Source organism: Pseudogymnoascus destructans, assembly GCF_001641265.1.
Source record: "Pseudogymnoascus destructans isolate 20631-21 unplaced genomic scaffold scaffold_8, whole genome shotgun sequence".
Classification (NCBI taxonomy): Eukaryota; Fungi; Ascomycota; class Leotiomycetes; order Thelebolales; family Thelebolaceae; genus Pseudogymnoascus; species Pseudogymnoascus destructans.
In genome coordinates, this window is record NW_020167527.1 from 1,431,853 (window position 1) to 1,457,167 (window position 25,315).

General features: G+C 51.3%; 8 protein-coding genes and 1 non-coding gene across 9 annotated transcripts; 3 read left to right on the plus strand and 6 right to left on the minus strand.

The window, feature by feature from the left end:
* Positions 1 to 180: 180 nt before the first annotated feature.
* ATX1 (Cytosolic copper metallochaperone) lies at positions 181 to 795 on the minus strand. The gene is made up of 2 exons (XM_024467731.1): positions 522 to 795; positions 181 to 388 (listed from the first exon to the last, which is right to left on the minus strand). Exons 1-2 carry the CDS (start codon positions 658 to 660, stop codon positions 225 to 227), a joined length of 303 nt encoding a protein of 100 aa, XP_024324792.1. The 5' UTR covers positions 661 to 795; the 3' UTR covers positions 181 to 224.
* A 470-nt stretch (positions 796 to 1,265) lies between these two features.
* VC83_04095 (uncharacterized protein) lies at positions 1,266 to 3,886 on the minus strand. The gene is made up of 2 exons (XM_024467732.1): positions 2,901 to 3,886; positions 1,266 to 2,852 (listed from the first exon to the last, which is right to left on the minus strand). The coding sequence occupies exons 1-2, from the start codon at positions 3,778 to 3,780 to the stop codon at positions 1,396 to 1,398; spliced, it is 2,337 nt and encodes a 778-aa protein (XP_024324793.1). The 5' UTR covers positions 3,781 to 3,886; the 3' UTR covers positions 1,266 to 1,395.
* On the plus strand, positions 3,887 to 6,340 carry VC83_04096 (uncharacterized protein). The gene is made up of 3 exons (XM_024467733.1): positions 3,887 to 4,918; positions 4,969 to 5,994; positions 6,050 to 6,340. Exons 1-3 carry the CDS (start codon positions 4,242 to 4,244, stop codon positions 6,156 to 6,158), a joined length of 1,812 nt encoding a protein of 603 aa, XP_024324791.1. The 5' UTR covers positions 3,887 to 4,241; the 3' UTR covers positions 6,159 to 6,340.
* Positions 6,341 to 6,494: 154 nt separating this feature from the next.
* On the minus strand, positions 6,495 to 6,567 carry VC83_04097 (the record flags this gene model as incomplete). The annotated part of the gene is made up of 1 exon: positions 6,495 to 6,567. It is a non-coding gene; the product is annotated as a tRNA-Ala (tRNA).
* Positions 6,568 to 7,688: 1,121 nt separating this feature from the next.
* Positions 7,689 to 13,193, minus strand: VC83_04098 (uncharacterized protein). Its single transcript, XM_024467734.1, has 4 exons — positions 12,959 to 13,193; positions 12,340 to 12,820; positions 11,543 to 12,219; positions 7,689 to 11,487 (listed from the first exon to the last, which is right to left on the minus strand). The coding sequence occupies exons 3-4, from the start codon at positions 12,110 to 12,112 to the stop codon at positions 8,398 to 8,400; spliced, it is 3,660 nt and encodes a 1,219-aa protein (XP_024324798.1). The 5' UTR covers positions 12,113 to 12,219; positions 12,340 to 12,820; positions 12,959 to 13,193; the 3' UTR covers positions 7,689 to 8,397.
* Positions 13,166 to 15,899, plus strand: VC83_04099 (uncharacterized protein; the record flags this gene model as incomplete). Its single annotated transcript, XM_024467735.1, has 3 exons — positions 13,166 to 13,518; positions 15,521 to 15,653; positions 15,708 to 15,899. The coding sequence occupies 3 exons, from the start codon at positions 13,166 to 13,168 to the stop codon at positions 15,897 to 15,899; spliced, it is 678 nt and encodes a 225-aa protein (XP_024324799.1).
* Positions 15,900 to 16,589: 690 nt separating this feature from the next.
* VC83_04100 (uncharacterized protein) lies at positions 16,590 to 17,663 on the plus strand (the record flags this gene model as incomplete). Its single annotated transcript, XM_024467736.1, has 2 exons — positions 16,590 to 16,673; positions 17,469 to 17,663. 2 exons carry the CDS (start codon positions 16,590 to 16,592, stop codon positions 17,661 to 17,663), a joined length of 279 nt encoding a protein of 92 aa, XP_024324974.1.
* Positions 17,664 to 20,334: 2,671 nt separating this feature from the next.
* Positions 20,335 to 21,708, minus strand: VC83_04101 (uncharacterized protein; the record flags this gene model as incomplete). The annotated part of the gene is made up of 6 exons (XM_024467737.1): positions 20,335 to 20,366; positions 20,427 to 20,808; positions 20,907 to 21,053; positions 21,189 to 21,356; positions 21,536 to 21,597; positions 21,666 to 21,708. 6 exons carry the CDS (start codon positions 21,706 to 21,708, stop codon positions 20,335 to 20,337), a joined length of 834 nt encoding a protein of 277 aa, XP_024324975.1.
* A 999-nt stretch (positions 21,709 to 22,707) lies between these two features.
* On the minus strand, positions 22,708 to 23,080 carry VC83_04102 (uncharacterized protein; the record flags this gene model as incomplete). Its single annotated transcript, XM_024467738.1, has 2 exons — positions 22,708 to 22,733; positions 22,780 to 23,080. The coding sequence occupies 2 exons, from the start codon at positions 23,078 to 23,080 to the stop codon at positions 22,708 to 22,710; spliced, it is 327 nt and encodes a 108-aa protein (XP_024324976.1).
* Between the last annotated feature and the right edge of the window lie 2,235 nt (positions 23,081 to 25,315).

The following is a 25,315-nucleotide window of genomic DNA, read 5'->3' on the forward strand; positions in this document are numbered from 1 at the left end:
GGTGTTCTTCACTCGTCGTCCATATCGTCGATCCATACTGGGATTTCAGCAATCGTCAGATGGATGAGCGATGGAGATGAATTCAGACGAATACTCCAATGTCTGTCTTGTCCGACATAATTCTCCCCTCCCCGCCGCATAATCCTCCAGTCCGCCCTCGCTCGCTCACTTGATAAAAAAACGCCCATTCCCCCCCCCCCCCGTTATCCCGCCGTTCGCAGAATCTAAGCAACGACCTCGACGCTCCTGCTCTCTCCGTCTGCCTCGCCGCTGTTGACTTTCTTCCCTGTCTTGGCGATTGCGCGGAGGACGGTGTCGTACTCGAGGGTGGGGGAGGCGATGACGGTGGCGGTTTGGGTGTCGAGGGAGACGTCGTAGGATTTTACACCTGGTGGGGGGTTAGCTTTGGTCTAGGTAGGTGGGTGAGGTTTTTGAGGACGGCATAGGACATGGGAGCGAGGGAGGCGGAGGGTCGGGGGAGGGAGATGGGCGATTTAGAGGGACAGCGAGGAAATACACACCATCCAGCTTCCCCAGCACGCGGTTCACAGCTCCAGAGCACCCACCACACGACATGCTGACGTTGAACTTGTAGGTGTGCTCAGCGCCCTCAGTCTGTGTCTCCGCCGGCGCAGCGACAGCGGGTGTTACGTCAGCCATTTCGTTCTTGGTATGAATCGCGGGGTATCGTTTCTTCTATCGTAGAGTTATCACAAGAGGTATGTATTCGAAGAAGATGCTGTTCGTGTGTGTATGTACGTGTATAATAGTATAGGATATACCAAAAAAACCCTAGCGAGGACAACAGCACGCCTTTATACCCCCCCTTCCTTCCTGTGCGATGTCGATCAACCGTCTTGATCTCCGCTTATCAAGCGGGTTTCACGCACAACTCGCGCACACAACCACCACCACCAACCCCGCCACCAGGTCCGCCTTCTTAGCGCACCCTTGTGTACACCAAGCACGTCAGTCCAGGCCCGGCGCTAGGCCCTGCGTTCAACGACGACGCGACCCCGTACGCCGAGAGGATGCAGCAAACCAGAATTTGCGCATGTTTATTGATGTGTCAGCGTATGGCCGGGTGTGCGATGGGATGGATGGGGGATGGGGCGGAGGGAGTGGATGTTTAGCCTGTTACGGGGAGGGGAGTTCCCGCGTTTCAACGGCGTTTGGCGCTGGGAAGGAGGGTGAGCATGTTTTGGAGGGGTTGGGGGGGGTTGGGGGGGGGGGTTGGGGGAGGGGGGAAGCTTATTCGGATCGTCGCAGGGTGAGGCGGTACGCTGGGATGACGCTGTTTTTGGGGGTGAGACTGGTGTGGTTGTTACAATGGGATGCATGTTATGGCTGGTTACAGCGCATATGCTGGTATTTGTATTTTTGGTTGCGGGCGGTCTACCGAGTATTACCCTCGTGCCTTTCTCCCGCAATCTCGACATTACCCGCGTGCCTCTCTTCCGCATCCTCCACAGTACCCTCGTGCGTCTCTTCCGCATCCTCAAACTCATCCTCCTCCTCCTCGTCATCATAATCACTATATCCCTCCGGAAACTCATCATCATCCTCCCTCAACACCCGCTCCACCAGCTCCGGATTATTCCCAATCTGCTCCCTCAGCTCCTCCCTCCTCCTCTGCCCCTCCGCTCTCTCCTCCTCCGTAACATGCGACCTATCCCCAAACAAATACCGATACAGCCTCCTCACGCTCCCCAAATTCCTTACATGCCCCTCCGCCGCCCAATCCCCCCGATTCAGCGCCTCCACAGCTGCGAACTCCCCATTCTCCGTCTCCCGGTCCACAATCTCCTGGATCGGCCCCGCCTCGATCACGCCAGGTATCAACTCATCCGTCTCGGGCGGCGGACCCCTCCACCCTGGGATGAGCTGCCGTATCGCGGCGACGGGGTCGAAGAAGCCCTCTAGTTCGCCATTAGGCCCCATCCCCGATGCGCCCGTCGCGAACGCAAGGCGCTGCGTCGGGTGCGAGAAGATGTTCATCTCGGCCTCCGGGGGAAGGGGGTCGGAGTCCGAGTTTGGGAGGCGGTGCATGAGGTGGGAGGGCACGAGCGACATCAGCGCGGGCGTGTTGTCGAGGTAGATGAAGCGCGCGGCGTCGAGGTCCATGCATTCGTTGGGAATGGGGATGATATCCTTGGGGTCGGATTTGCCTACCGCGTGCGCGACCTCGACGAGGAGGGAGGTGGCTTCGGGGGTGCTCCAGAGGTCTTTCGTTTGCTTGATGTAGACGCTGGAGAAGAATTCTTCGCCCTTGTTGCGGGGGAGGATGCCCCAGATGGAGGGGGGCGCGTCGTCGAGGTTGAGCTCTTTGAAGAGCAGGCAGAAGAGGTAGGGGAATTTCTTTATGGCTCGGCCGAGGACTTCTCGGCACTCAGCGCCGTGCTTGAGATGCATGTGGGCAAGGGCCAGGGATGGAAGCTGGAAGTCTTCCGTGAAGCCCCTGTCGTCGCCGAACATTGGTGATGATACGGCGTCTACTAGCCACTCAAATTGGTGGGCTCGTATTGCTAAATGGTGAACGACGAGTTTGAAGCAGTACGGATCGTCTTCGAGGTCAAGTAATAGGAGAAGCTTGGCCCACTCAAATGCAGTCCTATAAGTCCCCTTCATTGTCAAGCTCCTGATGTAATGATAGCCCGCGAGCCATAACTCTCTGTTTTCGGGTCTGGCGAAATCCAGACGCGCTTTACCTAGGGACATCTTCGTTGCGAAGAGTGACGTGGCGGCTCGTCCGAATGAAAACAGAGCACGCTCGATGAGGTCATTGGATAGCGAATGATCCGATTGATCTTTGGCTATCTTACTCACTTGGAGGAGCAGTGAAATGTGATATGCTAGTTCGCGTCAGAAAATGTTTGGGGGGATGATATGTCAAAACGTACGGTTTTTCTGAAGCAACCCTATGAGGTTCTGGGGGTCGCCCATCTCCACGTATATTCTGAACTGGTTCTGTACTGCTTCGTACGCATTGTCGTGTACGAATCTGAACTCATTAGTGCCGTCGATGAGCTCTATCTCTTCGACCTTCTTCATAGTAAGGCCTCCTGTAGTTGCTCGTGGCCACTCGTCTTTGCCTTGTATAAATATATTCCTCCTCAGAGTCACATCAGGCAACCCCTTTCCAGGAGCGTGGTGGCCCTTCAATGCCGTTTCGAGGTCAACATGTTGTTGCTGTGCCCTCTGCCGCCTTCGTCCTCCTCGTGGCACAGGCCCACCAGCCTCATCGTTGTCCTCAACGGCAGCTCGGCCAAAGAGATTTCTCATCTCATTCCCTACTTTGAGGTGCTGGCTATTGATGCCTAGCAAGGTACACATCCGCTCATAGTTTGGGTCCAGTTCCAGCTTCGGTAGCTGTGGTATTTGCCCGGCCTTTTTATCGCTGACATTGAGCTCTCGAAGGGCAGCATCTATGTCGTCCCCATCATCTTTTGTTTCGGGCTTCTGAGCTTCACTTGTTTCTTGTGCCTTCGCTTTGGCTTTCTTCTTTTTCTTCTTTGACTTCTTCGCTTTTTTCGGGGCAGGAGATGGCTGGGCTTCGTCAGCGCTCATGTGAGACTTTTCGTCTATTTTCGTTTCTTCTTCGTCGTCATCATCAATATCCTCATCTTGCAGTGCAGCAAAACTGGAAAATAAACTCGCTTTTGCCGGTGGGCGGTAGTCTTCTTGCTCGTCGTTGGACCCCTCCTCAGCTGCTGCCTCTCGGAGTTTGGCCTGCTCCAACTCCCGTTGCTGCTGTAGCTTTCGTATTTGACGGCTAGACATTTTCTATAAGGATACTATATAGGTACATACAATCCTCAAACTGCGAATATCCTCGGTTTTCACCCAAAAAAATGCGTACAGCTCGTGGCGATAGGTGTTTCTCATGACGCACCCGTGGGATAAAGTGGCAGAACTTCACCGCTTGCTGATGTTTTCGGCTCGCCGCATATCTTCCACTAAACACGCGACCAGGAGACCTCAGTGGCTACTCTAGTTGAATGTCGTCTTTGATTGTCCAAGACCTCACTCATAAACACCACCAGTGACAGTTTCACACTCCAGTGCCCAACATTATATACGTTCTTTTAATCTTCTTTGGACAGCATGCTATTGTACCTCAATATAACGCCACTTTGATCTCTTGATTACCATCCCCTCGGCTTTGCGACGCTCCTGGAGGTGCGGTTCGTCAACTATCCAGCCTTCCTCTCTGACAGTCCAGAGACCTCTCCAGTCCTCCAATGCGTCGAGCTACTATACGAGCTCTACGAACTGCTCGTCGCGCTCATATCCAAACCTTCCATAACAGTCGCAGCGGCCATTCCTCGCAGTATGTGCAAGGATTAAGGTCCGCTTCAACCTCGAACCGACGCGAACCCTTGCCAGCGCCTTTGAAGTCTTCCATGCATATCAGAAGAATATCTGTGGCGGTTGCATCAGGTCTGGTTGTTGCTGGAGCTTGGTACGGTTACAAGGGATCTGTCACATCGGAGTCATCAAACGGGCAAAGCCAAAGCCTCACTACATCCGCCTATTCAGGCGCAAACGCGGCGGAGACCAGTGCGGTATCATCAGCGAATACCCGACAAGCGGTTGTGGTGACTGCGGACTCGATCTACACTGGATCCATTGAAGGCGACGAACCCATCTCCAAATACACCGACAACTCTGGTCGAAAGGTTTTAGAGATGCTCACTGCGGAACAAGCGACACAGAAGCTGCGGACAAACGAGGAATCATACTTTGTTGGCCGTGGCCAAGGTGTTGTGAGATACGATGTGGTGCAGATTCCCAGCAATGACCCCATCGAGGACGACCATTCCGAGAAGATAGTCGAGGTGCCTCATGCGGTGGCGACCACAGCGTCAGGGAGCCCTAGCAGTGACTGGATGTTCTGGGGTGTATATGATGGACACAGGTATGGAGCGCATGAAATAAACGAACCTACATTGGCTAATATCCCAACAGCGGCTGGACAACTTCCGCCAAACTTAGACAAACCCTTATTAACTATGTCGCCCGCGAATTAAACAGTACATACAAGGCTGCGCTTATCGATCCTACTCTTACCTCCCCTACCTCCCCTACCTCCGAAGCTATCGAAGCTGCGATTAAGACGGGCTTCAACAGACTCGACCACGAGATTGTACATGAGAGCGTCGAGAAAGTCATGAAGGCAAACTCAAAGCTTGCCGCCGCCGAGATGCTCGCCCCAGCCCTGTCAGGAGCATGTGCTCTCCTGTCGTTCTACGATAGCAACTCCAAGCTTCTCCGAGTTGCCTGCACCGGTGACTCGCGAGCAGTCCTTGGCCGCCGAGGCGCTGGTGGGAAATGGGTCGCAACCCCATTGTCCGTCGACCAGACCGGAGGCGCCCCCGATGAAGTTGCCCGCCTACGCAAGGCCCATCCAGATGAGCCGTATGTAGTCAAGAACGGCCGCATCCTCGGCGGCCTAGAGCCGTCTCGCGCGTTCGGTGACGCGATCTACAAGTGGTCTCGCGAAACCTCTGAGCGCATGAAGAGATCTTTCTTTGGCAAGACACCGTCTCCTCTTCTCAAGACTCCTCCGTATGTCACTGCCGAGCCGATCATCACCACCACGAAGATGGAGCCAGAAAACGGAGACTTCGTCGTCATGGCCACGGATGGATTGTGGGAGATGCTCACGAACGAGGAGGTCGTCGGCCTTGTCGGCCAGTGGATCGAGAAGCAATCATCTGAGAACAAGGGCTCACCAAACGGCTGGCTCAAACTGTTCAGCTCGCAAGAGAAGGGCCTGCCCGTCGAGCGTTCGACAACCAGCAAGTCGGACGATGGACAAAAGACACCCATCAGACAGCAGCAATGGGGCGTTGAGGGCGGAGAAAACCAGCGTTTCGTAGTCGAGGACAAGAACGTCGCAACACATCTTGTGCGCAACGCGTTAGGGGGTAAGAACGACGAGATGCTCCGCGCACTGTTGACCCTCCCTGCGCCGTATTCGCGCAGATACCGGTAAGAATCGCATGTGCCCTCGTTTACATTAATGACAGAACTAATTGCCCCATAGTGATGATTTGACCGTCGAGGTTATCTTCTTCGGCAACACCCCGAAGACTGGCAATGTGACCACCAACGAGGACGCTACGGCTCCTATCTCTGCCAAAGCGAAGCTCTAGGCGAGCTATTTTGAATACTTTCCGGCTTTCGCGTTGGTAGACCTCGGGGTCTAGATCTTGACGCTAAGGAAAGCTGGTCGAGCTATGGGGACGTGATTGTGGGTCAACCAAAACGATTAGATAGAAGATCTCCCAACCTCGGCGATGTGTATAGACCACAGCTGGGACAGATATCAAGCACGTTTCTCCCAAGCTTTATAATAGTCTGCCTCCCGCAAACCATATCGTGACATCATCCACCTCCCCTCTCACAAGCCAAAAAAAAAGTGATAGCAATAACCACAATCACCCACAAAAAAAACGAAAAAAAGAAATGCCGAAGCAATCAATCAAACACTGGAGAAACGGCGAATCGAACGCCGGACCTCTTCTATGCTAAAGAAGCGTTATACCACTAAACCATATCCCCTTTGTGTGTTTTACCTCAGCGCCACTAACCTATCCCAAGCCCGTCCCTACCTATCCGTGCCGAACCCAGCCGACATTCCTACTAAATTTATTTTAAATTTCCAAGGCGGTTTTGGAGCGGCCGGGCCTGGCCTCATAGTTCGGTGTGTGTGGGGCGCGAAAAAAGCACGTGAGGCTCCTTCCTTGGTATGATAATAATCGCGACTCCAACGCGGTTGTGGATTTAACGATAGAGGCGCTCAAAGAGGGGAAACTCGCAACACGAACCGCGTCGCTCTGTGGAGTCGAGGCGACGAAGCCTTTGTTTATTCCCCCTCTTACCCCCCCAATACCCATCCAATATCTCCAGTAACGCTGCTTGCAGCCTCCAAAAACCCCGTGTGTGTGGATCAACCATCATCACGACAACGTCATCACGTGTACCCCTCCATTCCAAAACCGAGTAACCATGAAGAGTCAAGTCCTTCATAAATAAACACCACCTCTCAGGCGCCTCCCCCGCCGCCCCGCCCTCCCCATCGAGCTCAACGCGCATACCGCATACAGTACCGCGCGCCGCGATGCTGCTACTTGCCGTATCTGCCGCACCATGCTATCTATCACTCCTCGCATGCATGTGAATGACACACACGGCGATCGCTAGATGTCTGGGACGTACAGGATGGCGAAAGGGCTGGGCTGGGTCGATTGACGATCGATGGCGCGGTCTGTTGCAGTGTCGTGCAGTGGTCGTGCAGTGGTCGTGCAGTGGTCGTGCAGTGGTCGTGCAAGTGGTCGGTCGTGCAGTGGTCTGGCGGCGGCCGCAGTGGTGGCCGCGCCAGGACCGCTGATCTGGACTAACAGCGTAGCGGAGGTGGTGCGGGATTGGGAGATGGGTGCATGAGATGCGCAGACTGGTGTGTGGAGGAGGATACCAGCGAGTTGGGCGCCGTGCAGTTAAGATGTCTCACTTCGCGGTATGCATGATCTGGCATGATCTTGAAAACGCGGCGAAATTTCCCAAGTTATGGAGAATAGGTGTATGTGTGTGGAGGGATGGGGGAATGATGAACAGTCATACATACATAGTCAAATTCGACAAAGGACAGAATGGCACGGGAAATCAATAAATAGGCATATGTATGTCAGATATTAACAGGTCATATTTCTTCTTCGCACTGAAGCGATGGGCAACGACGCCCAGTAGTCTGTCTATCTACCACCTCCTCTTCGCCCACTCTGGGCGTTTTGCATCTCCCTTCCCATTCCCATCCAGTGTTTTCCAGCAGGCTGCGAGCCCGGTTCGTGAGATAAAGTCTTCATATGCAACTCAACCCCAGCTCCCCGGCCCGGGCGAAACTAATGCTGTACATACAACCCAAACGAATACATACAAGTCTTTTCCCTATCGTCCCCCAATTCGCCCCATCCCCCGCCCGCTTGCGCCCGGGGGATGGTGCGGTGTAATAATGAAAATGGTAGTGTGTGTGCGCGTGTGTGTGCGCGTGTGTTGTTTGTTGTTGGCCGTAGCGAAGAAGGAGGGTTGTGTTTGAGTACAGAGTAATTGTCCACAGAACAATGTATAAAAATGACAAAATGTAGAATGTGCCGCCGGTACTTTTGGAGGAGTGCCGAGGCCGTTTAAACGTGTGAGTGCTTCGGGTTTTTGTGCAGGTACCTTTGTAGGTGCTATGTCGTGATATGGTTGTGATGATGTGTGATGCGATGTTTGAAAAGATTTTGGTTCCGCAAACGCCGTTTTGGGGAACCCCGATCGCTAAAACGCTATACAAATATTGGGTATCAAAGAGAGAAGGATTATAGGTTGGTCGTCGAATGATGTAATATGAAATCAAGAGTTGGTAGGTGTTGGTGTCAACGCGAGCTTGTCGCGTGTATGCGCCCATGAGAATAGGTCAAACTTCTCCTTCGTGAGGATGGGTGTGGGGTGAGAGAAGGCGCCTTGGAAGTCGACTGGGGAGGTCTTCTGAGTCATGCGTGGCTCAAGGAGCAGTGACTTGCGGTAGTATTGTTGAACGTTGTTCGAGTCGTTGGAGGCTCTCACGCGAATAACCTGCGCTTGGATCCATTCCTGGAGCTCAGGGACTTCTGCAAGTCTGTATGGGATCTGGAATCGTTGGAGATCGCCAATGATCTTCGCAGTGCGCGTGTGTTTGTCGAAGTTGATGACAGCCATACCCTTCTCCCCTGCACTGCCAGTGAGTTGCTTGGTAGCCGGGTTGCCCATGTCAACAAAGGTGAGATCAGTGAGGTAAGTGCCAACAAATGGAAGGCAAGGCGGTACGTGGCCTTGCAGTCTTTGCCTCAAGACAGCGTGGTTCTTCGTTGGCTCGACAATGTCTTGAAGAACCTTGAGCATCTCCTTTCGCTTCGGGGAGATCATGTCCCACGTCTTCTTGAGGCGCGTGATCATGGAGGAGTTGATCGAGCAGATAATAGCCATGAGCGAGTCGTAGTTGTTGAGGATAAGGCACTCATTTGCGATCTTGATCCAGTGCTTGATGATAACAGCTCGCTTCTTCGCATCCGACTCGGACTGGAGAACGGTATCGGCCACGAGGTTGGACAGATCAGTCGAGAGAGTGGACATTGCCTTCACGTTAACTGCGTTCGATCCAGACTTCTTCATCCACTCCGAAGCAAGTAGCTCTTCGGGCATAATGGTGCAGAAAACGTTCATCTCCTTGATGGTGAGTTGGCGAGCCATCTCGACAGGGGAGAAGTCGAGGATAGATGGAGATGATCCACCCATCTTCCAGGTCTTGAGGCTGTTGATCTGGCTTTTAGACAGGATAGGTGACGGTAATGGTGTATCCGGTGAGATATATTGAGCAATCGAGGTGCTCGTCTTGCCGATAGATGAGAGAAGGCGCGGGGTAATTGGCTCCTCAGTCGCTGCGACCTTCTCAGCCAGCTCTGACAGCCGGCGTCCTGCTTGCGGCAGAACTGATAGAAGTGTAGTCCCGGCGAATGATCGGATGAGCGGCAGAGCAACCTTATCTGCGGTATGTTGCCAATGAGTCTCCAACCAGCCCTTGAAGACGTTGTAGACGCGAAGGCGAACTGGAGCAGCGATGTGGAGGCTCTCGTTGACATAGTTGAAGCGCTCGATCAAAGCTTCGGAGAATGTGATTGGTGTTGCGAAGAGGCGGAATGTAAGATAGAATGTTGACACAAAGATAGCATCGGGGGTAGAGTCGTGCGATGTAAGTCGCTCAACCAATGCTGGAAGTGAGCCACCAGTAACTTGACGCTCTTTGTTGAAGATCAGCTCATGCGCGAAGGTCTTCTCCAGCACCCTTGATTCATCATCCTCGCGCTCATCCGCAGATGTGGCTTGGCTTTCCGGGATGCTGTTGACCGACTTAGACATCTGGTGGCTCTGGTGGCTCTGGCGATGACAGCTCAATTCGGGAGTCGTCGCACGGGTTGAGGTTTGCGATACCAAGCTGGCTTCCGAACCCCGCAGGCTGCTCATATAGGTACTGGGCGAGCCAGTGCAGGTAGCAACGCTATCTGAGCGCGAAGAGAGTAAATCATTGCTGGGAATTGAGGTTTGTAGTTGTAGGCCACCCATTGGGCCTCCGAGTTTAAGAGCGGGTAAGAAGGTAGGCGACGGTGCCAAAGTGGTCTTTGCCGTGCCAATGAGACCCATTTGCGCGTCGTCGGAAGTCTCGGCTTCCGATTCAGGAACATGTGGAAGAGGCTTCTCCTGGTCGATGATAACGAAGGATGGTAGAGGTTTCTCCATGTCGGTAACGGATGGTGGAAGAGTCTTTTCGAAGTCGAAGCCTGTCGGTGGAGGAGGCGGTAGGCTCGCGGGTTCTTCTAATGTAGATTCTTCGACAATTCTAGGGTTGTTATCAGTCGCGACATCAGCAGCGAAAGCTGAGACATCGATTCCTAATGCAGACGGTTCGAGCTCGAAGTCGCCCACGATCTCGATGAGGGACTTCGCCCTCTCAACACACTCTCCAACAGCAACAACACAACCGGTTGCCGCAGACTCGATAGAGTCGTGATCCTTTTGTAGTATAACATTGTCTTCTCCATCAGAGCTGCTTGGTCCGACACATTCTCTCGCGGCGATGACAAGTTGGTTGATACACTGGTACATGGTATCTCGGACATCTTGGAGGCTGGCCTCATTACGGACATCGCGGGCGCATAGTAATTCAATGATGGTACCCAGTGCTTTCCCTGCCGCAATTGCTTGACGTATACTGGTGAGAAGATCGTTCGAGCCATGAGCCAGGTGTAGGCGGCCCACAAGAGATCCAAGACACGATATGAATGTCTCATGTGCCTTGCCAAGTAGCTCCGACAAATAGTTCTGGCGACGCGCATCAAGATGCTGCCCCGCGGTCGACAATCTATGCGACAGAGATTGGCGACTCAATTGCATCGAAGATTGGCGTCTGGGGTTTTTTGTTGTTGGGGAAAAAACGCTGGACGTTCGCTTGAACGACTGTCGCTTTGTTTGTTCCTCGGCCGCCTCCTCTCTGGAAGCACCACCCCTAGAAACGCGAAGTGATTCCCGTCGGGACCCTGCGCTGGCTCTCGACATCGCGTTTTGGAACGTCGTCACGTCGGCTGGCGGGGTCGACGGGTCATAAGGCTCTCGCGTCAACGAGGTAATTCTGTTTAACGTATATTGCGACTCCAGATCAGCCAAACAAGCATCATGAAATCGCACACCTCGTGTGACAATCTTGAATGCTTTCAGTAGCATCTCATCGATGATACCTTGGCTGATATTCCCTGGCTCAGTCATGGTGAACATATGTTCCCGATAAGCTTGCAAGTGCTTCGATGTCTTCACAAGTGACGAGACATCAGAAAGAAGAGACCTGCGACTCCGGCGAACGATCTCATTGCTCAAGACGAATGGCGAGTCCCTTGTCAGGCAGTTTGATCGCTCCTGCACAACGTTGTTAGCATCCTAGCACAGACACTAACACACAAGATATACTAACGAGTAGTAGTCGTACACCCGCAATGATACCCTTGATGAATTCCTGGTTGCTGAAGATTTCATCGTCGGCTGTGATACCACTCTTCAGAAGATCCGAAAAGCTGATAAGCGCCCTCAGAAGACTTCGCATCTCCTCGGGCTCATAGTTCTCACAGAAGTTAGTTGGTACCCATCCTCGGTCGCCATCGAGGAGTAAAGTTCCGTCTGCCCATCCATTGGTATGTATGGAGTAAACGAGCACCACATCGCCTTTGTTCAGGTGCAACGTCACTGCCGGCTCCAAGGGACTCTCAGCTCGGTTGAATGGATAGACCGCACGCAGATAGTTGTGGAAGACTGGCTGCGGGTAGTCCATCTCGGTCATCGTCACATCGTCGTCGTATGCGCTGGGAGATGCTGGTGGTGTTATTTGTGTGCAGCTGTATCCGGAATACTCGGATGCGTTGTCGTTCTGTCGGACGGTGCCACTGTTGCTCGTCATATCAACACTCGACTGGGAATAATGGCCCCTGTGAATGTGCAGAGGTGTCACATGTGCGCTGCGCTCCGAGTGCTCTCTCATAGTCGCCATGACGGTCTAAGTTCGAAAACTACCATGGGCACTGATGTAGCTCCGGTTTGTCACTGTGGGGTTGGAAGTAATTCGAATCGTTCAAGTTGTTCGACCTGCAGGGGATACTGTATATAAGAAAGACCATTAGCTATCAAAGTTTTTGTTTTGTCTTGGATTGGTCGTTGAGGAACTCTTGTGCTGAGGAATGATGGCAGAGAGGGCCAGGGGAAGGTATAGTCACATACCAAGTCGGACCCTTCCTAACTGGTATAAATTTTTGTTTTCGTTCTTTGTTAACGCTCGGCGGAATTGTTGCTTAGCACACGACTCGTCAATAGCTTGTCCTTTGATCGAAATGTAATAATGGAAGTTTGTATATGAACGAAGACGTCGAAGTCGAGTGGGATTGGAAACAGGATATCAGGACAAGGACAACGTAAGAGCAGGGAGGACCAGAAAAGTTGGTTATGCAACTGGCACGGGCCCAGAGTACTTCTAATAAGGAAAGGAGCAACGCGCAGGGTGTAAAAAGTACAAGAGCTCCGCAATATTGTGTGAGCAACGGGCGAGAATGCTTGCACAAGAAACCAATGCCTTGGGTGGCGGTATGTACGTCCGTATGTACGTGGGAGGGGAGGGTCTCGGATGAATCGTGAAGCTTTGGGTAGCAGGGTTGTCGAGGGCTCCGTAGTGGATGGACTATCTGTACCCACCCGCACGGAGAAACTATACTGCAATGAGTAAAAGAAGGACACAGGGATGAGGGATGATGAGGGAAAGGACCAGGGGATAAGGGGAGTGGAGAAAGATTGAAGGACCAGAGGATCAACAGAGGGGGGGGTTTTGGGGTTTTTGGGAGCTCACCTAGTACTACAGCTAGTACAGTTTGGTGTGCAAGTGTTTTGGCGTAGTGTGGCTGTAGCGTGGTGAAAGTGTGATGGTGGAAATGACTCTCCTTCCTATCATCTCTCTTTCCTATTATTGTGGTAGGAACATGGACGGGGCAGTGTAGTCGGTGGAGTGCGTGCTTGCGAAGATAAGGAGGAGTTTGTGGGGGAGAGGAGGAGGAGGATGGTGGAGATGGAGATGGAGATGGAGATGGAGATGGAGATGGAGATGGAGATGGAGATGGAGATGGAGATGGAGATGGAGATGGAGATGGAGATGGAGATGGAGATGGAGATGGAGATGGAGATGGAGATGGAGATGGAGATGGAGATGGAGATGGAGATGATGGAGATGGAGATGGAGATGGAGATGGAGATGGAGATGGAGATGGAGATGGAGATGGAGATGGAGATGGAGATGGAGATGGAGATGATGGAGATGGAGATGGAGATGGAGATGGAGATGGAGATGGAGATGGAGATGGAGATGGAGATGGAGATGGAGATGGAGATGGAGATGGAGATGGACAGCGCAAGGTCCTTTTTCTGGCTAGGGAATGGTGTTTTTTGGTTCGCGTTATTCGTGCGGTGGTTGCTGTGGCTGTTGCTGTTTATCTGTGTGTGTATCTGTGTGTATCTATATCTGTATATGTCAGTATATGTCAGTATATGTCAGTATATGTCAGTATATGTCAGTATATGTCAGTATATGTCAGTATATGTCTGTATATGTCTGTATATGTCTGTATATGTCTGTATATGTCTGTATCTATGTCTGTATATGTCTGTATATGTCTGTATCTGTATCTACTCGAGTATCTGTATCTATCTGTATATGTCTGTATCTATATCTATCTGTATCTGTATCTATCTGTATATGTCTATCTATGTCTGTATCTGTATTTGTATCTGTATCTCTATCTATATCTCTATCTCTATCTCTATCTCTATCTCTATCTCTATCTCTATCTCTATCTCTATCTCTATCTCTATCTCTATCTCTATCTCTATCTCTATCTCTATCTCTATCTCTATCTCTATCTCTATCTCTATCTCTATCTCTATCTCTCTCTATCTGTATCTGTGCACACGCACACACACTACTATAGTCTCGAAAGACGCGACAAGAACGCGGTTATAACGGGGCAAAACCACGAAAGCTGAGGACAAGAAATCTCGCAGCGCTGATGTCGCACATACGACACACGTACAGCTATCCCGTCCGTTCAGTCATCCATAAAGAGAAATGTGACCGATATGTGAAGGGAATTAACTTTGTGCCGGGGAGAGTCAACATGGAGGCTTCGGAGGTACGGTACAGAAGCCGAGGACACAGCACAAGACACACACCGAGTACCTGAAGTCGAGGCAGAAGAGCGCAGAGGGGATGTACCTTCACAGTGCAAGCTGGAGGTGCAAGGTACATGCAACTTACTGACTGAGTACTTCTCCCCACACACATCAGCACAAACAACACCATGTACCATTCAATTGCCCTTTGAGCCCTTTCTTTTGTCTTTTTTCTTCCCCTCTACAGCGCACTCCAGCGCACTCCAGCACACCCTCAGGCACCTCCCAGCGACCCCCAGCACCCCTAGTGACACCCCCAGCCAGCACCCCCAGCCAGCACCCCCAGCCCCCCAGCACCCCCAAGCAACACCCCCAACCACCTTTTGTTACTGATCTCGAACCCTGTTCGTCCCCATCTGTACACTCCCCGTCCGAGCATTAGGTAGCCAAACCCTTTCTTTGAGACGGAACAGACTACACGCGTGCGAGGAGAAAGAAAAAAAAATACAAAACCTCAAACACAACAGAGGGAAAAACAACAACGCGGTTGAACTATGTTTCTTACTGATGCTACTGTTCTGCTGTACAATTCACAATTTTAATTCAGTACCAGGAGTACGTAACAGCCCCCCTAGCACTGTTATGGCTTGGGCTTGGCCTGATGGCCGACCGTGTCGAATCTCCACGAAGTCCCCTACTTCTACTAGTACTTCTAGGGATCATGACTAGTATCCCGCGACAACAGGGTTGAAATCCTATGTGGCTTCATGCCTTCTCAGACCAGACAAAGGCGTCCTCGAGTCTCAGACACGACATGTCCGAGATCATACATATATGTACATGCACTGCACCAGAAAAAAAGATCCTGTCCAAAATAGATCCGACCAACCGTACTTCATCCAATGAGTCTGGCCCGATTGGGGGACCCCCAGGTCCACGATTAAGCTCCCCAGTAATGTCTCCTATTTTTCTGATTCCCATTGTGACACTGCTGTACGAGACCGGTTTGTTTACCACCCGCGCGTGCATGAGCTACCACCAGGTTCTTTGCTTGGAGCGGCTCGACCATGGGGCGCGTCAGTTTCGAAGCTCGGGGATCGCTGTGAACCATGTCGCATGAAGAGATGAAGAGATAACAGCAGACGGCAGAAGACGCGACAGCCAATGTGCCTGCGTCTTTCAATGCGGCCATGTCCGTCGTCACTCGGAGCATCCAACGCCAAAGCTCACTGACCCCCATGAATCACAGAATGATGGGGTTTCTGTCAAGGGCTGGCCGGTTCCGCACACGCACACCATGGGTATCCCTGCTGGGCCAGTGTGATGGAGGCTGTCACCAGTTGCGAGTCGCGATTTGCCGCTCGTCAGAGCAACAATGCAATGTGCTATTGTGCCTCAACTCGCAGCTCATTTTGCCCCCATCGTAATTCGCTCAGAGTGCCTCTTTTGGACTTGTCACCCCCCAGTGCATCAAGGCCGCCTCGCAGCCCGCACCGAGACTGCAGTTCATCGTGCAGAAATGTATCACTCCTCAGCTCTCCACGATACTCGAGAACGTTCCAGGTCGCGGAAAACCGATTTGCTGGAGACAATGCATCGAGACACGGTCTCGAATCGTTCACGATTGATTAGCCCAATCCATGCGTTGCTTGCGATGCCCCCCTCCCTTAGTGCCGTTTTTTGGAAGCGCGCGAGAGAGCCGGCTTCCTTCCCGTCATGCCTCATCCCCGTTTTTCCAACGCCAATCGTATCCTACTTCGGCGTTATGCCTCTCTTCACAACTTTGATGGAGAGACGCGGGGGCAGATACACATCACATACCGCCGTCACACCACTACCGCGCACTGAGGCGTTGTGCTAATCACTATCACGCCAGATGTGTAGTTTGCTTACATGTGACTGCGGTTCTTGTCAACAACTTACGTATTGCGTATTGCGTATTGCGTCCATTCTGGGCATTTCAAAATATTGGAGCTATCCGGGTGTGAGCTTTGCCAGCTTATCCAGTCCATTTGCAGTTTTATCTATCGTTGGTGTTTGGAACGTTTCAGCATATGCAGCACTACTGCTGCGAAACGGAGCCACCATCAAATTTCTTATTTCTCGTGGGGAATCAATTGGAACCCCTCATTCTGCTTAGTCGTGTGAGCTCTTGGGCTTCATTCATCACGTCAGGCTGAACTATCGAAGGATCTACTGTCCAGCTGGTGTGCTGATGGCGCCATATTCTTGCTTCTACGATGATGCCAGTGATACTTTTACAGCACGAATCTTTAGAGCCGGCAGTTCTTCACACATAGCTCCCTGCTGAAGCAGAAATGCCCCGCGCAGTTGATGTCGAGCCATCTCCTCAACGGGGTTCTCCGCCAATGAAGCCGCGGGCACGTCACAGCAGCTCGCAGGTGACCCAAAATGCTTCAATACAATATGTAATCCTCGCCCGCCCTGTGGTGGTTCACATATGCAGTCTGACAATATTCTTCAAGCTCCACCGATTCTAGCCTAGTTTCCAGCGATTGCTATCGCAAAGTGACGGTTGCTTCGAGGCCTCCGTGGCCCCTTCGCCGTGCTTGCGCTGTGCATAACCGGGCCTCCTCATGCACCCACAGACTCGACTCACAGGCTGGGCTCTTAGGCAATTACCAAACCTACATTTCTGGAGGCAACAAGAAAAAGAGATGGCCCGTGTCATGGATATTCTGCATCTCGTACTGTTGTTAGACGCTGATTATTCCCCTCATTCTCACATAACCGTAAAACTTGGTTGCTGTACCCCTCCATAGATCCAAGGCAGGGATGTGACTTGTGTCCTGATAGCTACGTAATCGTACGTAGGACGGCACATATCAAGTTTTCTTCGCATTGACGCACGGATCACATATCATCGACATTTACAACGACGTTTGTTCCGGGATCAAAACACAACAACTGCCATAGAATATTGGACGGAAAAGGCTCCCAGTCTCGGAAAACCCGACAAAGGCTCCTATTCCCTTCTGACCGACAAACAGCGTGCTCCCCTCATGGGAACCATACTCCTCCCACCATTCTGTCCAGCGAGCGGATCCATCTTAGCTTAGCTCTCCCAGCGTTATCTTAACCCGCTGGCGAAACCGCGACACATGAAAAGCGCTCTCAGTGGGGCGCTCTTAACTTGCCTGCTGGGACAGAGAGAGCTCTAGCTAACAGAATGGAAGAGATCGTGGCCTTGGGAGGGGGTTATCGCGGACATCACACAACTCTCGTGGGACATCGCCAGGCAACTCCGCTGCATTCGCGGCGGAGTGGCAAGAGGGGAAGACAGGCCTGCTCCGTTCCTCACACCTCCGAGCTCCGGCATTGTGTATACGAGTACATTCGACCCAGGTCCGCCGAAGCTAAACCTGCCCTGACGGCGTCCTAACGCGATCCTAATCTCGGGCGTCGTCGATGACACCGTTATGCTCGCAAAGCCCAGCAAAGGCTAGGGAGTTACTATAGCCCCCAACCCCCAACGAGCTTTCGCTTCCGTATGAAGGGTCCAGGTTGCCTTTAGTGCGCCTGCCACGACGCCCCAGCCACTGGTACGGCGGAGGAGGCACCACCACAGCGTCCTCGAGGTGCTAGGTAAAGAGCTAAGCACATCCTGGGTGTCCCGATTATCCCAAGCCTTCTCCACCCTCTCGACGTTCGTTCCCCACAGCCAAATTAGACCATCTTTAGGGCTCCGAGCTCTCCTTGCTAAAGGCCAAAGGCTCTGATGTGAGGTAACTGGGGAGTCGCCCTTTCACCCTATGCGTCCTACCTCCCTCCTGTGCTGATACTTAACCCGTAGTATGCTGTGAGCGTTGTGCTCTCCCTCACCCGCGACCCTACCGCGATGGTAGTAGTGGTAAAATTTGGAATATGGCGCTACACAAAATCAGGGCCACTTTGAGCAGAGAGACAAGTACGGTGCTCGGTGTTACCAAGGCAAAAAGGAAAAGTACTCGCTCCCCCGTGGCTGTCCCTCCCAAATCGATAGCCGTCCCTCCCTCCCGGCGGAAATCAGAGCGGCAAGTGGGTTAAGCAACCAGCCAGGTTGTGCGAAGGGGAGAGGGGACGGCGATGGAGCGAACCGTGGTTCAGGGTTTCGTTTGGCTTCCTAAACTCCACACTCCCTCCTCCTCTGGCACACACGAGCATGTACAGTAGTCTACTAGTACACAATAATAGTACGAATATGCAACTCGGGGGGGCGATGCTGGCATTGCACTACGCACCAGCGCACCGGCGCACCGGCGCACCGGCGCACAAACCGCCTTGCATAAATGCAGCCCTCCAGCGGCCACCAGCGAGGCCAACGGGCCCAGACGCTTTCCCACGTCGCTTTTTTGCCTCACACACTCACCGGCCGCCGCCTAGCCTCTCTCCTCTCTCTCCTTCTCATGCCTGGTCATGCACCCGCATCCGTGTTCCAGGATCCCGATTCGCATTAAAAATCCCCACTCTCCATATCTCAAATCGCACATTCCTGTGCTGCGTACAATTCCAATGCCCACCCCCCCCGGCCCCTTCACTCCACATAGCATTGATCGCTCAGACACATCGCCTCTCCCCTGCCCAGTCCGAGATGCTGTGCCAGGATGAATCGCCAACGGCCGCACCGCTTTTCTCGTCTTACTATACACCAACCCATCTATGTAACCCGCCTGTCCCCCCAGCGCCCCCGCGGCCGTCGGAGAAGAAGCCGCAACCCAAAAACCCGGCGCCCCACCCACTGCAGCGTCCCGTGGCGCGCGGCGCCCTGTGCGCCCGCTCCGCCCGCTCCGCCCGGCCAGACGGGGGCCATCCCGACCGACCCAGTACAGTGCGTCCTGGGAGGCGGCCAGTGGTGTTGCTGGGTCGTGGTTACGGGATAGGGGATGCGCCGTGGCGTTTGCGTGGGGGGGGCGGGTTGGGATGGGGACGGTATTGGGGTCGGGGAGTTAGGGAGAGGCGTTGCGGGTGGAGATATGGGAGGGACAAGGTGTTGGGATTGGGGGTGTGGGAGGGTAAAAGGGAGGGTAAAAGGGGGGGGGTAAAAAGGGGGGGGGGTAAAAGGGGGGGGGGTAAAAGGGGGGGGTAAAAGGGGGACGAGGGATGGGTGGGTGCGAGCGTGCGAGTTGAGTACGGATACACGTGATGGATGTCTCGTGACTGGTTGATTTGGTCCCTGAACTGTTTGTTGCTTCTCCTCGGCATATACCCAGAGTCGATAAGTTGACGTGGTATCTTTCCTTTTGTCCATTGCGTAATTTAAGTCGTGAGCTTGGGCATCCACGAACGTTATCCTCCCACGTCCTCACATCGGGGCGTTTGGGGGGGAGGTAAACAAAGGGTTGACCGACACAAAACACTTGAAAATGAGGGTCCCGGTTTTTAGGGGATCGCTGCCGGGTTACGGCTGGCACCTTGGGTTAATGTCGAGCTTTTGTGATTTTGCTTTTCCGAGGACCCAGTTTCTTATCCGTTGTATTGATGGCGGCGGGTGATGATTGTCGGTAAGGATAGGAGCGGGCTCCCCACATAGAGGAGGGGTCACGTGTTGTGGAGTGATATTGCCAATCCCCTGCTAATATGAGGAATGTTTATGAGATTATTGTAGGGGGATGGGCGATTTGGGTGATATGGGCGATTTGGGTTATGGCTTAAATTTGTGTTGTGCTGGGTTTTTTATGTGCGGATTAAATCTGATATTGATATTAATGTTATTTTCTTACTCCTGATTCTGGCCCTGATTCTGCTTCTCCATGACAACGTGCCCCTTTCGGTACAATGCAGTGATAGCATAGGAATATCACAATGTAGTATTGTCGATATGCTATGCTGTCATATATCGTGTTGTCGATCAGAGTTATGTATCAGAATATGGAATAGAAAGTAGATGGGGATGGGAATAAATGCTGGGCAAATTATATCCAAAACACGGATGAAAAACTTCATAACTTGATCACATTCCAACGTTAACGCGGGGTAGCGGTTGTAACGGTTTACTCAAATGACAGTATCAATGTTTCAATATATTACCAGTGGTATAGCTTATATGATACAAGCAATCCCCCCTCACCCATTCCCCCTCCAACGCTCATTCGCAGCTATAGCATATCAACAAACATCGACTTCAATCCTATCGCCGGATACCTCTCCCCACCAACCCTCCTCATCCCAGGAATCGGCAATATGCCCCCCCCCTGCGCCAACAACCACGCCAGCGTCAGCTGTCCCACACTCACGCCCTCCCTCCCCGCCACCTCCCGCAGGGCGTCCACCATCTCCAGATTCCTGGCAAAGTTCTCCGGCGCAAACCGCGGAGACGCGCACCGTACGTCGCCAACTTCGAAGTCGTCGGGAGGCCGATGCGCGTCGGTCTATGCGCGATTGTGCTACGATAGAAACCCGCAGCTCGCGGCAGGTGCGCAGGGTGTCGGTGCTGGGGGACTCGATGTCCATGCTGAAGGGGGAATATTCCATTTGTACGCAGGAGAGGGGGTGGATGGCGTGGGTGCGGCGGATGGTGGTGGCGGAGGATTTTTCCGGCTCTAGGGAGGGGTTAGGATGGAGTTCTTCGGGTGGGTGTGGAAAGGGGTTAAAAAAAAGGGGGGGGGGGTAACTCACTCTTTCAGTTTGGCTAATACCTCCATGGTTTTTTCGATGGGTGTTACGCCGTCGATTCTGTGGGCGTAGTAGAGGTCGATGTAATCGACGCCGAACTTCTTCAGGCTCTGCCCGCAGGCTTCAAGGCAGTATTCGGGTGTGCTGTCGATGGTTCTGGCCTTCATCGCCTCGATCCCGTTGCCGCTTGCCAATGTTCCTTTGGGACTCGGTTACCAAACTATATGCTGATTAGTTGACATGTTCATCACACCTAAAGTTGATGATATTGCTCATCGCCGTTTTGAAACGCAGGAGTAACGCACCTTGGTGACGAGAAATATCTCATCGCGCTTCCCCGTCCGCTTGAACCACTTCCCAATTAGGTCTTCGCTATCTCCATACACATCTGCAGTGTCCCAGAACGTAGCTCCGAGCTCGTAAGCGCGGTCGAGGAACTTGAAGCGAGTCTCGTCGTCGTCAATCGTGCCGTACTACACGCGGAGACCCATGGTTCCCAAGCCTAAAGCAGGCAACTTCAGGGCCGTTACGGCCGATTCGGCGAGTTTCTTATATACCTCTTGCTCAACATTATAGCAAGAGGTATATAAGAAACTGAAGAGTATAAGTTAGTTATTAGATAGTATACAGAGTTCTAGGGTCAATGTGTCACCTTGAGGGTTGGTGAAACCAATTGCGAATGATGCTTAAATGTCGTTGCGATGATGAGGGTGTCTGCCAAGGGCAATCAGCCCCATTATATATACTTCCTATCTCGATCATTTGAGTCTGTAGCAAAAAACCGAATTGGTGTTTTCTGATGTTGCCATCGGGATTTGGAGACATGAAGGTATCTCCATGATTACGCCCGAAATACGCTAGCGGCCGCATCAGTCGCTGTATCAAAAGCATTTCCTGCGCCTTGCTTTACCTCACAGGGAGGACAAAACATATTTTTAATTAGCAGCTGGTATTCACACCTTGTATGCAATATATTAGCTAATAGCCGTTGTTACCTTTTTTGAGTGGGACGAATATTACATAATGAAAATGATATAACCACGCACAATAATTATTACCTTGCGGCAAACTGGGTGCTGTTTTTGGCTGGTTTGGGCGCTGCTTTGTGCAGCCGAGTTGCCAAAATCTCACGCTGCTCTAACGCTCGGGTGGCTGATAGATAGCGAAGCGGCAAGACCCGGACCTAGCTGACTAACGCAGGAACACCAAAACCAGAGCAAGGTTGAAGGCAGGAAGCAGCCTCTCGTCTTTGACTTGAAGCAGCCCTTTTGGCCCTCAGAATATGGGTGTCCTCCAGCCCCTTGTGACTAAGTCAATGATAGCTTTCCTTATGTCTACCGTACCTTTCCTTCCCACCAAACCTCCATACTTAATACCCTGCTCGCTCGCTCCTGTCTCTTTCCTCTTCCACAATACAGTTCCTTTAGAGCAGGCTCTAAACATCTCCTTCTTCTCTTCCCACACCAAGACCGTCGTTGGCTTCGTCTCCCTTCCAACATCTTCTACTTCTCTAACACAAGACCGTCGTTGGCGTCGTCTCCCTCCAACATCTCCTACTTTCCCTTTAACACCAATGCCGTCGTTGCCGTCGTCTCCCTTGAATTAATTTGATATGCGGCGTCGCGAGCTCTCACGAAGCTTCTCTAGCAGCAATGTGTCAGACTCCGAGAGCTGCTTCGATGTTGAGGATAACGTTGTAAGCGACTCCGATACTATTCCGACAGATATTAATACCGATGTGGAGGATAATGCTGGGGGCGGCGACTCTGATACTACAGATGTTGACACTGATGTTGAAGACCACCCGCCAGAGTACTACCTTCATCAAGAAGATGATTCCGACTCTGCACCTAAAATAATTAGTCTTATATACAGGCCATATAACTAGACACTTACAGTCTCGTTTACGATATGTGGTGAATGGAAATGGAGAGGCAATAGCAGTTGAGCTAGTAGAAGAGCTAGTTATAAAGGTGGAAGTAGCCATGGTCGTAACAACTGATCCTGGAAGAGATTTGGAGTCTGGCATCCCAGCCTGAAGGTTGGCGTAAATTGAATCTCGGTAAGCCAACTTGTTAACTGTACCGTCTAGCCTTGAGCCATCTTCTACCAAAACTCTCGAGACTGTCTCAATTAAGCTGTCACTCCCTTTGCCATCAGCGCTACTATCCCAAAACATGGCGCCTCCAAGACCCATGGTCCGAATCCAACCCGCCTTCTGTTTTATGACTGCTATGTTGTCATAGCTGATGAATTCTCGTTTATTATCATCGTAGCTATAACTTATGCCAAGTGTGCTATTGTAATACTCCTTAGAACCTGGTAGAGGCAGCACCTTAAAATCATAACTAGCTGGCTCCCACGTGCCTGCGATAGCGTCAGTAGATGGAAGCCCAAGCCCATCTGTTTGATTAAATGCGTGACCATAGATAGGCATCCCAAGCACTATCTTATCCGATTTAATGCCTCCTTGTGACACGTAATAGTCAACGGCAGTTTTTGTGTTAAATGTTGTAGATTTTGGGTTGGTATAGTCGTGGAAGAGGTTAGCTCGGTGAGTAGATGTATTCGGCGTATAATAATCATAAGCCATAAGATTCCAGAAATCAACATATTTATCCATTTCCGCAAGGTGTAGTACTTTATACTCTTGGGGCCCAGCAGGGGCAGCTCCTGTAAGCAGAAAGTGATACGATAAGTTTTGCGCATTTAGCGCAGTCCGGACTTCGTGCAGTAGTTGAACAAAGTTATTAGCTTGAGAGTCATTTATTGGATATTCCCAGTCAATATCCACCCCATCAAGACCAAGGTTCTGCACCAGCGAGACTACAGATAAAGCAAACCGAGAGCGGCTAGAGGGTGTCGCAGCTGGTACTGCAAAGTTATCACGATACTTCCAACCCCCAATTGAAAGAAGGACCTTGAGGTGTCGATGTTTTTTTTTTCAAGATATAAAGCTGCTGCAAGCAGCCGTATATATTATTCCCAGCATCGTTTGCAGCAGACTCCCCCTCAAAATGTTTATCGATGTCGGCATATTCATCCGATAGGAATACCTCTCCATCCGGTCGTATATTAGCAAACGCATAAATTACGTGCGTGACTTTATCCGCTGGTAGATCCTGCGGAAAGAACTTTCTGCCATATATGGCCCTGTAATCGTTAGACTGTCGAAGCACACAAGTAGGTGCATACCAATTCACATAATACGCTACATTTCGATAGCCCCCACTAGGCACCTGGGATGATGTATAGCCACATGAAAACTTGCATGTAAGTAGTAGTAGTAAGATTGTTAATTTAAACCGCATTGTTAATTACAGTACCATCTCCTGCCGTAATGTAACTAAAAAGTTATTGGGTATATATAATTCACAGCAAAATACCCGACAGCCCCTAATTATAGAGGGCCCCTTAAAAAGGGGGCCCCGAAACCAAATGCCAAAATGAAAACTTGCACCAATCCATCCCCCATCCCTCCCGAACACGGTTTTATGCCCCATCTTCGGTGGCCAAAAACGACGAGGAGCACGCCCAATCCCTCCCAAGGCCTTTGTGGCATTCTAGGCCACAAGAAACTCCTTTCTTAACACAGCCACACCTCTTGCCACAGGTGGTAGAGCACCTGCAACCTTCGCCCCTAGTTGCAAGATCCAGAAGTCGAGCACAGGTCTCTTCGAGCTGTGGGCAGTGTGGGGAATAATATTCAGAATATCACGATATTATCATGATATTATCACGATATTATCATGATATTATCACGATATTCAATATCATGATATATTGCCAATATAATATAAGGTATGTAAATATCATGTGATATAATATTAGAGCTGAATATCATGATATGTATCATAATATCACAGTATTAATATTGCTTTTTTTTCTTCAATTTCCGCATATTTGCTTTTGATTTTTCATTATCAAATCCACTCCCACCATCTCTATCAATTATCTCCTTAGTTATTACCAACGCAATATTGTAATGGTGGGTGCACCAGATATGAGAATCTAGCCACCCAAGGAAGGGATGAATTTACTAAGACAACACACTGTCTTAGGAAACAGAGCTAAAGGGTTGTAGCTTAGACTATTCCACAACGCAGCAATCAGGTGTATGATGTGGTGAAGTGGTTTAGACAAGTTGCAACAAATGTTGAGTCTGAGAACTCAGGGGTAAGTCAGAGGTTAGCACCTCACTGACTTTTCAAAAACAGAGAATAACAAGATCAATGCTTGGAAGCTTGGAAAAGACGTAGAAGTATGTGCTAGTCGATTTACTGTATTGTCTGCTTGCCCTTTCTTAAGGAAAGGGCAATCCTATTTATGCTAAAGGAGTGTAGTTCTCTCATTTTCCAAGACTTTCCATGACTAACCAGGCTTGGTAACTGTAGTCGACGTAAGAGAATCCCATAGAACCATCTCTTGGGTT

Coding starts and splice junctions, on each gene's coding strand:
- ATX1 (XM_024467731.1), bottom strand. CDS start 660: ATGGCTGACGTAACACCCGCTGTCGCTGCGCCGGCGGAGACACAGACT. Junction 389..521: donor CGTGCTGGGGAAGCTGGATG/GTGTGTATTTCC, acceptor ACCCCCCACCAG/GTGTAAAATCCTACGACGTC.
- VC83_04095 (XM_024467732.1), bottom strand. CDS start 3,780: ATGTCTAGCCGTCAAATACGAAAGCTACAGCAGCAACGGGAGTTGGAG. Junction 2,853..2,900: donor AGGGTTGCTTCAGAAAAACC/GTACGTTTTGAC, acceptor GACGCGAACTAG/CATATCACATTTCACTGCTC.
- VC83_04096 (XM_024467733.1), top strand. CDS start 4,242: ATGCGTCGAGCTACTATACGAGCTCTACGAACTGCTCGTCGCGCTCAT. Junction 4,919..4,968: donor GGTGTATATGATGGACACAG/GTATGGAGCGCA, acceptor ATATCCCAACAG/CGGCTGGACAACTTCCGCCA. Junction 5,995..6,049: donor CCGTATTCGCGCAGATACCG/GTAAGAATCGCA, acceptor ATTGCCCCATAG/TGATGATTTGACCGTCGAGG.
- VC83_04098 (XM_024467734.1), bottom strand. CDS start 12,112: ATGGCGACTATGAGAGAGCACTCGGAGCGCAGCGCACATGTGACACCT. Junction 11,488..11,542: donor CGGGTGTACGACTACTACTC/GTTAGTATATCT, acceptor AACGTTGTGCAG/GAGCGATCAAACTGCCTGAC.